At 43.0% G+C, this 15,499-nt stretch overlaps 1 protein-coding gene across 1 annotated transcript; it reads left to right on the top strand.

The window, feature by feature from the left end:
- The first annotated feature begins 5,192 nt into the window (after window positions 1-5,192).
- Window positions 5,193-6,131, top strand: LOC115814446 (olfactory receptor 2AT4-like). Its single transcript, XM_030777296.1, has one exon. The coding sequence runs from the start codon at window positions 5,193-5,195 to the stop codon at window positions 6,129-6,131; it is 939 nt and encodes a 312-aa protein (XP_030633156.1).
- The last annotated feature ends 9,368 nt before the right edge of the window (window positions 6,132-15,499 follow it).

Below are 15,499 nucleotides of genomic sequence, written 5' to 3'. Positions count from 1 at the left end.
ATACAGGAGTATTCCAGTCCGGATACACCTCTTTTCACGCAGTGTCTCTTTTTGAATATGGCATAAAGCAATGCCATTGAGTCTTTTTTGACTCACGGTAGATCGCAACCATGTTTTCAACATGAACAATCCGCTAGAGCTGTGCTCTACCTCCGCAGATGATATGGGCACCACCAACAACAATCTAACTCGTGTCTCTACCTGATCAAATAGGCCACAAACTTCAGGGACCAATTTCTCTTAAAGCTTGCGCATCATCTGCAGTTGCCTTGATAGTGTACTTGTTTTCACTTATAACATCTAGGGCAAACATAAGACCCAGTACAACATTACCTTGTTGCTGTCGATCATGCAAGCCCTGGGCCGGGCTTGCAGGTTCAGAGCTGCAGTTACTTGTAGCCATCTCCTCCAGTACATTTAGCACCATTTCATACTGGGTCAGCACAGCACGAATGGAAGATGACCGTTTATTAGACGGTCATCTTTAGTTTATTAGACTGTACAAAGAATGTGCCAAGCTTGTGTGTAACAGGCTAACTTAACTATCAAGCTTGTGTTAAAACTGTCACAACCTGCACCTCTATTTTGGACTTTTAGTTTGGCATGTCTTTGTGCGCCTGTTCTCTGTCTGTCTCCGCCCCCCACCTGTTCCCGTTTGTCTAATTATTAACCTTGTTAGTTTTACCCAATCCTGTTTTGCCCTGTTCAGTTTCCCTCTGTATTTAAGTCCTAGTGTTTGCCTTGTCTTTTGTCTATTGTTGTTTGTGTTTTGTGCACACTGTCATGCTGCACCTTTTTGTTATTGGTTATTTGTTCCTGTTCTGCACGTGTGTTTGGATCTTCAGTTCAAGTAAAGTCCTCAGTTTTTCACCTTCATCATTGTGTTCTGCACTTGGGTCCTGCACCACACCGCCAGCGTGACAAAAACGCACAAGGTGTTCTTTTGGTTGATAGAGAACATGGGAAAAGATCGATAAAAGCCATCTGTACTATTGGGATAAAAGGTAGAAATAGTAATGCTGGAAGAGTCGTTGGATTTTCCCAAACACACAATATTGCAAACTTTAGATTGGCCTTTGTTTGAATCAAAGGTAAGCACAACAGATAATCAACAAACGCGTGGAGCGCTGTGTATTAAAGAAATGAATTTAGTAATAACAGAAAAATTAAAACACTCTAACCCTTAAATCCTCCTTTTGGTGATCCCCAAAATTAAACTAATAGTCCATGTAAATGAAATAGTTTATTAAGTCCATTGCAGAATGTCCTAAAGTGTCTTTAAATCCACTAGAAAAAAGCGACAAATGATCCGCGCTGGTCCACCAAAAAGAAAAATGCAATACCCACCAAAAGAAAACCTCACAGACAAAAGACAATCACTTTTAATGGTATACCATAACAAAAAAAGTACAAAAATAGCATCGACCTCACCGGAGGGGAGTAGGCTTGCCAAAAAAGGTTCGTTTCTTCTTCAGTCTGGATGTCCACTTGTGGGAGACGCGCTGGGGTTAGCCGGAACAGGTTTCACTAATTGTCCTTTTAATGAACTCCACAGTCCATTTATGTTTCTTCCCTTACTTATATGTATAAACGGACTAAAAAGTTTTTCTTTTTGCTGTCGTAGCTGCAGAATTTAAAACTGGCACCACAACCCATTTCGCACAACAGGGGAAGCTGAGCATACCTGTTGTGTTATTAAGTTCACAAAGTGGGCTCCACATTGTATATATGGTGCTACTGGCTGTGTTTGGCAAATGACTGCCTGTGCACCCAAGTATTTCCCAGCCATATTCGCTGCACCATCGTAGGCCTGACCTCTAAGGCCTGATACCGGTAAATTCAGCCTCAACAATACATCCAAGATAATCTAGGCAAGATTTTCACCAGTTGTCAGTGTTGTCTCATACAACCCAATGAACTCTTTGTGCACCACCAAATCATGGTCAACATAGCGTAGGCACAGGGCCTCTTGCTCAGCACCTGAGATGTCCTGTGTCCCATCCATTATTACCGAAAACTGCAACACAGACATGGCCCGGATTTCGTCTGTGATTGCCTTGGCAATTGATGAGCTCATCAGATTGATTATATCATTTTGACAGTCCCAAGAAGTATACACCTCCCTCTTGGCAGACAACCACCTGGTTAAAGATGGACCTAGACCTAGCTGGTCTAGGTTCCCTGTCCGATGCCCATGGCCCCTAAAGGCCAAACCCTGTCTCACTAGAAACATTTCACCACCGATAACTTTTAACAGATTATCTCTGTTTTCTTTCTGTTGTTCAATGTGTGCGCTGCTCAGCCGTGCACTGACTGATCTGTTTTCGTATGCTGCAGTTGTGAGAGCAACTTTGTGGCCTTCTGACTTCTCATGTTTGCTAAATTTTTCAGGCGCTTTTTTCCAGTATTTAAAACAAGCACTGACAAAAACTGTCTCTGTACTCTTTGCTTGTGTTGGTTTCCCTGTCTTAAAGTACTTGGAGCAGTGAAAACACAGAACACCATCAATACCCTGATTGATGCAGCCAGGGATACTTCTCATACCAAGTTTTTTGGAATGTTTATAACCATTCACTGAGCACTTGCTTTTGTATAATTTTAGGATCAGGTTTATTTGGCTATGTATATGACATTATTGTGTCCTCAATTTCAACCTCCTCTCCTTCTGTCTCTCCTGCCTCATGTTGTCTTTTTCTACTGTCTCCGTTTTCCTCCATTTTCCACCGTTTTCCTCTTTCAACCAGACATGGACCTCTCTCATTGTCATCAGAAATTACCTGAAAATATTACGCTATGAGGAAATATTTTCTTTAGCCAGGGCAATGTAAAATTCAGTTAGCATCAACAAATGTCTACTAATGAAAAAAGTCCTGTAAATTTAGACTGAAACACAAGATTAGTCCAGCAAGTCCCTCTCTTATTTTGCATTTATCAGTTCAGGCAAGTGCAAAACTATCTCATCTTTACTTAGGCTGTGAGAGGTTATTTCCCCATGTAAACAATAAAGCCATCAACATGTCTATCTGAAATATGGGGGACTAGAATTTTAAAACCTCACCTGAGACTCTCTGTGCTGCTCTACACTGCCCCTGCCACCATCAGTCGACTGTGTTTCTATGTTTGTGGCCTAATGGTAAAATTATATAAAATCTTCATTGGCCTTTCATTAATTTTATCTAAAGTACATTTTTATTAGCTAATCATCTTTAATAACAGTACTGTACAGCTGAGAATCTCCTACTCACAGACTGGCGTTTGATGAAAAAACATGTCATGTCCATTTTTCTTTTCATTTTTCTCGTATTTAGTCAAAGCTCAGACCTGACTGATAAACACACATACAAACACGGACGCAAGAAATTATTCTAAGGGAGGTTGATACTTTACATGAATTACACTCACTTGAATGCAGTTGCTTGCCTTGTATGTTTTGCACTATTGACCAAACTTGCTTATTTAATTTGAGCAGTTATTGGCATTAGTTGATATTTATTTGTCACATTGGGCAACGTCGGGCAGAGAGCGAAAAGTAAGATTTTCCACAAATTGCAAGAACATGTGGGTATAATAAATGCTCCACAGTTCAGGAAAGAGAAATAATACTGTCACGCAATGACACTGGTAATCATTTACTGTGTTTACGCGATCGGTGTTAATTATTCTGCGAATCTGTTCGTTTCATTGTCAATCAAGGCTTCACAGGAAGAGGTTGAAATCAATGATAGATTTAAAGAGAGATTTTGGGCCTCCTCTGTTTCCAGCTCACCAGACGCCACTGGTTAACAGTAAAATAAATTGATAAGACTACGCGGCTAGAGAACGCGCGCGAGAGACCTTACAGATTAGGCTACCCACATGAAAGACATCATTAACTCACATTTAAACAGTTACTGTTTAACTTATACAACAGTAATTACGGCAGGTGTAAGTTTAACTCCCTCAGATCTCACACACTCGTTTATAAAGGTTAGCCTATTGCTTTCTACTGAGGCTGTATTTGTAATATATGTAATTGCAGATTGTTCAGAGCAAAGTATTGCAAATCACATAAGTCTCATTCGATTAGTTAGACTAATTACACATGGTTCAACAGCGATATCCCCAGTTACACTTGTCATTTAGTGCCATAATGAAAAAACGCACTTCAGTGATTAACTTCAAATTCTTGCTCCAGTCATCTTTAGGGCTTCAAGATAAATTAACTGAACCCATCCAATGCTTCAGTATTAAAACTGTTGTCACTGCAGTATAAACATATCAGCTGGGTGCCAAAATTTCACTCTCCACTTTGGTGGATCCACCTTGCAGCTCAGTTCAGCCAAAATATAACTGGCAGACACTTCATTTAAATGGTGCATCAGTTGTTGAACTGAAATCATTTGTGGTTGTTTTTTAAGTCATTCTTTGTAGAACACTTGCAAACAATCCCCCCCCCTCCCCCCCAAATAAAAAAAAAAAAAAAAAAAAAAAAAAAAAAAAACCTTCTCTGCATTCTCTGTGTGTTTGTGAAATTGCCATCAGTTCATAAAGGACAAAAAACAAACAAACAAACAGAAAAACCCCACACATAAAAGCAAAACTGTACATGTCTTCACCAACTCCTGTTAATTTCCTAATTGATACACACCAAGATTATTGTAATCTTCAATTCTCTGATGGCAAGCCCATGCGTGTGTGTCATGCTGGGCTGACTGCGTCACAGTGATTTCAGTGAGAGCTTAGAATTCAAAATGTTGCTGTGAGGTAAAATATTTATTTTTTCATTGGCTTCTGTGCACAGCCTTGGTTAATTTATTGATGCAAGGAAACTGATGCAAACTTAATCAATGTACCTGAGTCAAAGTTACAACTTTACTTAAAAAATACATTTATAGAGAGTGATTTGACTGTTTTAACTTCTTGACTGTCGATATTAAAACATATTTTCCTTTAAAAATAGATTAATTTATGTTTTGGCATTTATCTTTATTCTTTTTCTTTTTCTAGGTTTGCTACTTTTGCAGAAAAACCATGTCAGAGTATAATTCATAGTAATTCTGTTGTGACTATTGCCATTCTTTTAAGGAGTTAGTGATTATAGTAGACACATGGAAATTAATGTTTGTTTGTTTTTTTTAATTTCCAATTTCTCTCTTATTACAATTTGCAGATAGTGTATTTTGGTTTTGGACTGGAGTGTTCAGCAAAGAGTCATGAACAGCAGTAATGTCACAACAACCGTCACTGAATTCATCCTAATGGGATTCCCAGGCCTCCTGCCGCAGCATAATGGACTAGCAGCAACCACTCTCTTTTTAATATACATAGTACTTGCTACAGGGAACATTTTCATCATTGTGTTTGTAGCCTGGGAAAGAAGCCTTCGAAAACCAACGTATTTCATCTTCTGCAACCTGGCTTTGTGTGACCTCTCATTTGGAACAGCCACACTGCCCAGAGTGATTTCTCGTTACTGGACTGGAGACAAAGTTGTCTCATTCAATGAGTGCTTCACACAAATGTATTTTGTCCATTTCTTAGGAGCTAACAGTTCATTTCTCTTGGCACTGATGGCCTTGGATCAATTTATTGCTATAAATTATCCTCTGCGATATCCTATACTTATGAAAAATTCCACCATCACAGTTCTCTGCACTTGTTCATGGCTATTTAATGTAATCCAAATGGCAGCTGTTGTTATTCAGGCCCTCTCACTGCATTACTGTGGTCCAAATGTAATAACTCAGTGCTACTGTGACCATATCGCAATAACCAGATTGGCATGTGAAAATGTTAGAGAAATACAAGTTATTGCATTTGGTAAGGCAATGTTCATACTTCTTGGACCTTTATCTTTCATTATATTTTCATACATCTCAATCATTATTTCAGTCATGAAAATCTCTAATACAGAGGGACGATACAAAACCTTCTCAACATGCACCCCACAGCTTTTAATTATATGTTTGTATTATCTTCCAAGAAGTTTTGTCTATCTGGCCAATAACATAGGATTTCATATCAGCACTGACATTCGTATTATGCTGATTATGTGTTACAGCCTATTCCCTGCTCTTATCAATCCATTCATATACTGCTTTCGGACAAAAGAAATCAAAGAGGCTTTGATCAAAAGATTTAAAAGCAGATGAACAATACTGGCAATTAAAGTTGCCTTATATTAAATTAAATGAAAACAACAATATTGTAGGAATTATCATAACATTTTGCTTTCCATTTGCATGTAGAGAGTGTCCTCAGAAACAAGTGGTCATTTGTATGAAAAACACATACATAAACCACAAAGTTTCACACTTCCTGATATAGATTATTTCATACAACCATACAGGAGTCAGTCACCATGGTCAAAGAAGAACCTAGAAGTTCCACATAAATCAAGCTAACCTGGAAAGTCATGATGAAAATCAATGGAATAAATAAATCAGAATTCATATTTTTACCTCAGAACAGGCATAAAAAGTTGTCATATTTTTCTGGAGAATCTAGGTCTGTTTTTATGAAAATCTTGAAGACAAGCTAAGTACAGCAGTGGCTTTTGGGCAGAAAGTGGGTTGGGGTATTGACAAGCAGATCTGTATGGTTTCGGGTATGCTATAAAACACTTGTGTTGCGTCGTTGGCAATATGTTATAGCAGTGGGGCGTCTAGTGCTTAAAATTCATTTGCTGTAATCCTTTCGTTTTTAAGTTGCCCCTATAGTGTTCCAGTAGGCACTTCACAAAACACTGTGGCTATGGTTGAACAATCAAAAAAAATTACATCCTGTGTCCTTTCCTAACCACTTTTCCTTGACTGCTATGGTAAAAATCCTGAGGTAAAGGAAAGATGTGAAGGAGAATTCATAAGGACTTCACGGTCCTTATCACGGTGCAAAGAGAATCGGACTGCACTTACACTAAGTTATGTAATCATGTAACGGCAGATGTTATTGACGTGGGTCTGCCTTGGTGAAACTACAATGCTCCAAAGATGGCCTACTAAAAGTGCATGTTAGATACTTCGCCCCAAGCATTCTTAACATGTTGTTTCATGCAGGCTGTATAAACGTGGACAGCCCGGTGAAAAAAAAATTACTTCATTACCAAAGTTAGAATTGAAATTAAAAAAAAAAAAAAGAATATAGGCTAACAGTCACAAAAGTGAAATGAAATTGTTGTCACATTGAGAATTGGTTGCTCATGCTCACCTTCCTGTCCACTCATATTTACCGACATGAATCCCAATTAGAATGGTTCTATGAAAATAATTGTTAAATTTATGCAAGATAGACATAACACTTCAGGGCTACAAATCTACTACTGCACATATCATCATTCTTAAGTTTCAAACATGTTGAATTAAAAGCATCATCTAGCTTAAAACATCTCATATCCCCTTTTGGTCATGTTAATTGTTTGTTTTCATGAACAACCAAATGGTGTGTCACTTTAAATGTTGCTGCTGCAAGGAATTGTGGGATGACATTATCTCCTTTCCTTTTGTAAAGTATGTGTAGCTGCCCGATCTTCCTAGCTCCCCAATTTTCCCCGGAAGTACGAAAGCCCGGAGGTCCGGTCTGCAACACGAAAGAATAGTTTATGACACTACCCAATTTGCATGGCATTTTTACACATTACATTGTATTTCTGTGTCCCCTGCCCAATTTACAGTACTTTATTGCATCACACTTCATAACTATGCTAATGTTTATGCTATGCTAATATGCTAAACCTACAGAGAATAAACTATGCTATGCTAAACTAAGCTAAACTATGCTGTGCTAATATGCTAATCCTACAGAGAATCTTTGCAAAATAACAGTACTTCAGTAACATCAGTATAGGCTAACACCTTGTATCTCAATGAAAACACTACACGTTCTTTGTGCCTTAAAATGTTTACGCATGAGCAGTACAGATCTGGCATTGCCGGAACATGTCATATAGTGTGCGGACGCTTCAGATACTGTGCATTAGTATTGCAGTCCAGACTTCCGGACTTTCGTATTTCTGGCAAAATTGGGCAACGCTCAAAAACAACTGTGCATGTGTGTTGCAGACTGGACTTCCGGGGAAAATGGGGGAGCTACAGCTGTTTCTCAAAATGCGTTCTTCTCTGTACTTGCGTTCTTGTGAAACGTCATCAGTCACAGCCAAAGTACTGTTCCATTTCAAAGTTCACATCTAGCCAAGAACAGATCAAATACCTGGATGTGTTCTGGATTCGTGGGTTTTATCGAGGATGCATCAAGAGGTGACTTCTGTGGACTTGGGGAGTCATGTTTCCCAGAATGCATTTTACCCAAATTTCACAAAATAACGGCAATGGTGGCAGGCCAGCTACCACATAACTGTAAGTTTCGTATTATGATGGTTGTTCCGTCACCAAATGTAATTTTTACGATTTTTCAGGCGAGAAATGAATATTTCAGAAATTCGACTGTGGGTTGATAGTGCCTCCTTGAAAGTCCATGATGGCAATTATCTGAATAATTACTGAAAAAGTAATCCATTAATGTGTTTCACATTGTAGCTTTCTTGTGTTATGAAATTCAAATAAAAAAGAAAAAAAAGGTGGAACTAAAGGTATAGAAATCGATCTCAATTTCTGAGAATAAACATTTAGGTTTGAAAAAAGGGGATCTTTTATCTTTATAATGCATCATGTTTGAGTGCAATGCACACTAAAAAGTTTAGCACACAGGCCTCAACTAGTTTGCAAAAAACAGTAACTCTATCACAAAATGACATTGGTAATCATTTACTTTATTTATGTGATTGATGCTAATTATACTATAGACAGATAATAGTCAACAGAATCACAAAGCACAAAACACTCAATCCGTAAGTTACCTTTTTATCTACTGTTTAGAAGTTTCAAATATGTACTCTTAATCCATATCATAGCAACATATCACAAAACATATCTCTTCTTTATCACTGTGTAATATTCGCTCGTACTCCATAATGGGTATCCTCATTTCACTGTCTCCATTCACCACTCTGCAGTCACACGTTCCAGTGTTATATTTAACTGATATTTAAACCTACATGGCTCTGGTCCAGCATACCCTATGCTAAAGGAGATAAGAAAGACAGCTTTGAAGCACCTTTCCTTAGCATTCAGAGTATTCGACATGCTCTTATCATGGCTGCACTTAGATACTTCTGAGTCATTTCACTCAGGTAGGAACCCTCCTAAGAAAAAAAGACTATTAGACCATACCTTCGTGTATTAGATAGACACATTTTTCTCCTCTCTGTGCTGTCTGGTCATAAAAACATTCGCCTGTAAGTGTTTTATGTTCAGTTGTCTCATAATTGTCTACAAAGTACAGTCAATGTAAAACAGTAATAAGCGAAAATCCGTTCTGAATCTTTAGTTAATTCATGTATGCTAACCGTTAGCATGTCTATGGAAATTATAATGTAAGTTAGCCTGAAGCTAAGCACTTCGATGTGTATTCAGTTTGTTTCATGTGTATGTGATTGTGTGCATAAATAGGGAATGTATGGATTTATTATGAACTCTTAAATGCAACTGACGTGTTTTATTTGTATGTTTTAGTTTTACAGAGTTTCTTAAGTAAAGGCTTTAAGCAGAACTCCTCCTGCATCTGACCTTTTCTGGCGGACCTGTTATCTATCTATTGAGCTCACAATCTAAACACCATGTGTTAGTGTGACGGACTCGTTGTGTATGACACTGGATTTGAATCGGCGACCTTCAGGATGGGAGGCGGGCGTGCTAGCAAGGAGGCTAAAACCCATGAGCACTAGCATCAGTCGCTAGCACGCCTCTTAAGGTGTCGGGGGAGTGAGGTATACTCACTGCACAGCACTCTACTCGCTGGCTACCGTTATACTCACACCCCCTAAACCTCACTCCCATCCGGGTCACGGCACCAATGTGACTGACTCTGTGTTGTGTATGACACTGGATTTGAACCAGCGACCTTTGGGATGAGAGGCGGGCGTGCTAGCAAGGAGGCTAAAACCCATGGGCACTAGCGTTACTCGCTAGCACGGCTCTTAAGGTGTCGGGGGAGTGAGGTATACTCACTGCACAGCACTCTACTCACTGGCTACCGTTACATTAGCAGGGGCTGAATGTTAAAAAAGCACATCTGCAAACGGCCAGCAGTCTCCAGTCATGTAAGTACAAACAACAACAAATCAGTCATCATGACACAACTTGACAAATGGACTTTAATGAACGTGTGGAGAAGAGATCACAAATATCCAGCTTCTCACGAGTCAGCAAACCTTCTGTAGCAAGTTCCATGGCCCTGAAAGCATGTACTAAAGCAGAAGCCACTCGTGCTGAACTGGCATATGCTAAACAAGATGCAGAGATGTTAAAACAACAAGCTGTGCTCTAAGCAAATTTGCAAATGCCGAAGCCAAAGTGCTGGAAGCGGCTGCTGAGGATGATTATGAACAGATACGCAGGCCTACCTCATCGAGCCAAAACAAATATGATGTCTCAGATCTCAGTTGAGTGTTGTAATATTATAGTGACATCTGAACAGGCATGGTTCATGATAGGAGAACTGTTTAACCTGATGGTCTTATTACCATAGATACAAAGAAAGCTTCACACCTTTGGCGCCGTGTTACTGTTGGAGCCAAGAGCAATTGATTAAGGCAAAATACAACCGGTAATAGGCGAATGGCAGCCATCACAGATAAAAGGGGAATTTAGCATTAGCAACGTTGTACACCTGTTGTCTGTTTGCTTCATGGTATAAAAGGCCGATCACGGTAACAGTTCTCTGAGTTAAGCTGCGGCGCAAGCAGACTTGCTGCTGGGTTCCACCACCACCGAATAAAGCTTTTCTCCAAGCGCGCTTTTGCTCCGGTTCGTTTACTTGTAAAATCACAAGAAAATCCAACAGTGTCATTGTGAAAGTGTCAGGGTTCCTGCATGAACTATTTTCTGTTGCGCCCCTGCTGGTCATGTCTGGTGTTAGCTGTCATTTGTTTTTGGTTTTGTCATGTGCTTTTGTTTATTTTGGTTTCCCATGTGCTCTGGCCCCGCCCCTCACTTATTGTGTCATTGTGCTCACCTGTCTCTCGTTGAAGTTGTAATTAGTCTGTCTATTTAAACCCTGCCAGTTCTACCCTTTGTTTGTCAGTTCGTACCACTTTCCCCAGTGTGTCGTACCAGCCTTGTCATATTCTGATTGCCTTCTGTGTTTGACCTCTGCCTGTTTTTTGACTATTTTTGCCTGTTGGATTTTGCCTCGCCTGCCTGCCTGCCTGCCTTGCCCTGTACCTGTTTTTGACCCTTTTGCCTGTCTCTGGATTTTGCCTTGTCTACCGTTTTTGGATTGTTTGCCTCCCTCTGACTGTTCTGTGGTACGACCTCTGCTTGTTTTTTGGATTCCACTTTCTGCCAAGTGTTACTGAAAGACTTCTGCCTGGCCCAATAAACATCTTATTCTTTCATCAGCGAGTCTGCGACTGAGTCCCCTGTTTTCCCTGACAACACGAACTGACCATAATGGACTCAGCAGACCCCAGCCAGCTTCGAGAGGCTCTCTCTCGACAGGGTGAAATGCTGGGAAGACATGAGGGCCATTTTGCCAGCATTAACCAATCTTTGGAGGCCTTCTCTGCCACTCTGACCAGCATGACTTCCCAGTTACAACAGATCCAGCTGGCACTGAAGTCTAGCCATTTACCACCAGTAACGTCATCTGCCCCCCAGCAAACCCCTCCAGCTCAGCCGGCCCGAGAGCCCCGTCTGCCACCACCTGAGTCATACAACGGCAAACCAGGATCTTGCAGGTCCTTCCTCTCACAGTGCTCTCTGGTTTTCGAGCTCCAGCCCACCACCTTTCCCACTGATCGAGCCCGGATTGCATATGTCATCACTTTGCTGTCTGGTCGAGCAAGAGTGTGGGGAACGGCAGTGTGGGAGACTCGGGCTCCATTCTGTGACAGCTACCAGGCATTTTGTGATGAGATGAGGAGGGTCTTTGATCGTTCCCAGCATGGGAGAGAGGCCGCCAGAGAGTTGCTGAGAATCCGGCAGGGGGTCCGCTCGGTTTCAGATTATGCTATCCAGTTCCGCACTCTTTCCACCACGACCAACTGGAATACAGAGGCCCAATATGATGCCTTTCTGAACGGTTTGTCCGAGGCCATTAAGGATGAGCTAGCCACCTGTGAGCTCTCTACTGGCTTTCAGGATCTGATAGATATGGCCATACGAATCGACAACCGCAGGAAGCAACGCCATCAGGAGTGGATTACTGACAGAGCACGGGGCCCCTCCAGGTGTCATGTGTTCACCCGCCAGCCTGAATCAGGGTCATCTTCGCCAAGTCACCTGTCACCATCGACTGTCACTCCAGAGCCCATGCAGGTCGACCGCGCCCGTCTGTCCGTCTCAGAGAGACAAAGGAGGATCAGCACCAATTCCTGCTTGTACTGTTGCCAGCCCGGCCACTTTGTGTCCACCTGTCCAGTAAAAGCAAAACGCTCACCTGTGAACAGGGGATTACAGGTGAGCAATACTCCTCTTTCTCGGCCCTCTACCACACGTACTCTCTTACCAGCTTATCTTGTCACTGACGGCCATAGACACATTATTTCAGTGCTCATCGACTCTGGGGCAGAGGGGAACTTTATGAATGCAGGTCTGGCCGCTCGACTTGGCATCCCTTCCACTCCGCTGCAGTTCCCAGTGGAGGCCAATGCACTAACGGGAGTAAGGCTTGCTCGGATCACTCACACAACAGCTCCGGTGAGGCTTCTCATTTCTGGCAATCACTGGGAGAACATTGTATTTCATTTGATTGATTCACCCCAGACATCTGTTGTTTTAGGCCATCCCTGGCTTGCTCAGCACAATCACCACATTGACTGGTCTCATAATAAGGTTTTAGAATGGAGCTCCTTCTGTTCGAATCACTGCCTCCATGCTGCTCAGGCTCCTTCAACCCCGGTTCCCTCGTCTCCAGAGGAGCACCCTGACCTGTCCTCAGTTCCCCCTGAATATCGGGACCTCAGCGTGGTGTTTAGCAAGACACGAGCCACTTCTCTGCCGCCTCACCGTCCTTATGATTGCGTCATAGAGCTCCTTCCAGGGCCTTCACCACCCAGAGGCCGCTTGTACTCCCTGTCGCCACCAGAGACGGAAGCCATGAACAGGTACATAGAGGACTCTCTAGCAGCTGGCATAATTCGCCCTTCTTCCCCAGCAGGGGCGGGGTTCTTCTTTGTCGGCAAGAAGGATGGGTCTCTCCATCCTTGCACTGATTACAGAGGCCTCAATGATATCACTGTGAAGAACCGCTACCCGCTACCCCTGATGTCATCTGCTCTTGAGCTGCTGCAAGGTGCCACAGTCTTCTCCAAGCTTGATCTCCGTAACGCCTACCATTTGGTCCGCATAAGGTAGGGAGATGAGTGGAAGACTGCCTTCAATACACCATCAGGCCACTATGAGTATTTGGTTATGCCGTTTGGTCTCACTAATGCCCCTGCTGTCTTCCAGTCTTTTGTTAATGACATCCTGAGAGATATGTTAAATCTGTTTGTCTTTGTCTACCTGGATGACATCTTAATATTTTTCCAGATCGCTCCCCGAACACATCCAACATGTCCGACGGGTGCTCCAGCGGCTCTTAGAGAATCAGTTATTTGTGAAGGCAGAGAAGTGTGAATTCCACAAGAGTACCATATCTTTCCTGGGCTATGTGATCACGGCAGGAGGGGTTCAGATGGATCAGCAAAAGATCAAGGTAGTAGAGAATTGGCCCCAGCCCACATCCCATCGTGAGGTGCAACGGTTTTTAGGGTTTGCCAATTTTTATCGCCGCTTCATTCGCAGCTTCAGTACCCTGGCAGCTCCTCTCACCTCCCTGACTTCGACCAAATTGAGATTTTGTTGGAACCCGGCTGCCGAGAGGGCATTCTCTGAGTTGAAGAGGCGGTTCACCTCGGCTCCCATCTCCCATTGTGGAGACTGATGCATCTGATGTGGGAGTGGGCGCCGTTTTGTCTCAGTTTTCTCCCGAGGATGGTAAACTACACCCCTGTGCCTTCTACTCCCACAGATTAACTTGCACAGAGAGCAATTACGACATCGGAGACCGGGAGTTACTTGCTGTCAAACTTGCTCTAGAGGAATGGAGGCATTGGCTTGAGGGGACGAGTGCTCCTTTCCTGGTTTGGACGGATCATAAGAACCTTGAATACATCAGGTCTGCAAGACGTCTCAATTCCCACCAGGCCCGCTGTTTCTCTTTTTTGCTCGGTTTAATTTTACCCTGTCTTATCGCCCCGGTTCCAAGAACGGCAAACCAGATGCCCTGTCCCATCAGTTTCAGGCATCCGAGGAGACCCCTGAGATCACAACCATTCTCCCCAAGCGATGTCTGGTTGCAGCTGCTCGGTGGGATATCGAGTCGGTGGTCCGTTCTGCACAGCAGGGTGAGTCTGGTCCCAGCTCTTGTCCTTCTAATCGTCTGTATGTTCCTCAATCTGTCCACTCCCAGGTTCTCCAGTGGGGACACTCGTCAAGACTCTCATCATCCTGGCATCCAACGTACAGCTGCCTTCATCAGTCGGAGGTTCTGGTGGCCTTCCATGAGGGATGATATTCATAGCTTTGTCTCAGCCTGTCCAGTCTGCGCCCAAAACAAGTCTTCCAACCAACCCCCTTCTGGCCTCCTGCAGCCTCTGACAGTTCCCAAGAGACCCTGGTCCCACATAGCACTGGACTTTGTGACTGGATTGCCTCAATCTGATGGTAACAACACCATATTAACTGTCGTGGACCGTTTTTCTAAATCTGTGCATCTGGTTTCTCTCTCCAAGCTACCCTCCGCCAAGGAGACCGCCATCCTCCTTATTCATCATGTTTTCAGGCTTCATGGTTTACCCACGGAAGTAGTGTCAGACAGAGGACCACAGTTCACTTCCCACTCCTGGAAGGCCTTTTGTAAGTTGCTTGGAGCAAAGGTTAATCTCTCCTCTGGTTTTCACCCTCAGACAAATGGCCAGACTGAACGGGCCAACCAACAACTTGAGATGATGCTCCGCTGCCTGTCCTCCCAAGAACCTTCTTCCTGGAGCCAACAACTTCCCTGGGTTGAATATGCTATTAACTCCCTACCCTCTTCCTCCTCTGGTCTGTCCCCTTTTCAGTGTTGCCTTGGTTATCAGCCCCCCCGTTCCCTTCCCAGGAGGAGGAGGTCGGTGTCCCATCAGCACAGGCACTCATCCAGAGGTGTCTACGGACCTGGAGGCGTGCCCGGAGGGTCTTGGTTCGCTCCACAGCCAGAATGAAACTACATGCTGATCGTCATCGCAGCACGGCTCCACACTATCGTCAAGGTCAGCGAGTGTGGCTTTCCGCCTGCGACATCCCCCTGAGGGTGGATTCCCGCAAGTTGGCTCCTCGTTTCATTGGCCCCTTTCCCCATCGCCAAGGTGATCAGCCCTGTTGCTGTGAGACTGAGACTGCCCTCCACTCTCCGTCGTATCCACCCCACGTTTCATATCTCA

Source organism: Chanos chanos, chromosome 6, assembly GCF_902362185.1.
Source record: "Chanos chanos chromosome 6, fChaCha1.1, whole genome shotgun sequence".
Taxonomy (NCBI): Eukaryota; Metazoa; Chordata; class Actinopteri; order Gonorynchiformes; family Chanidae; genus Chanos; species Chanos chanos.
The sequence above is the reverse complement of the archived record's forward strand: the minus strand, read 5'-3'. Positions and strand labels throughout refer to the sequence as shown.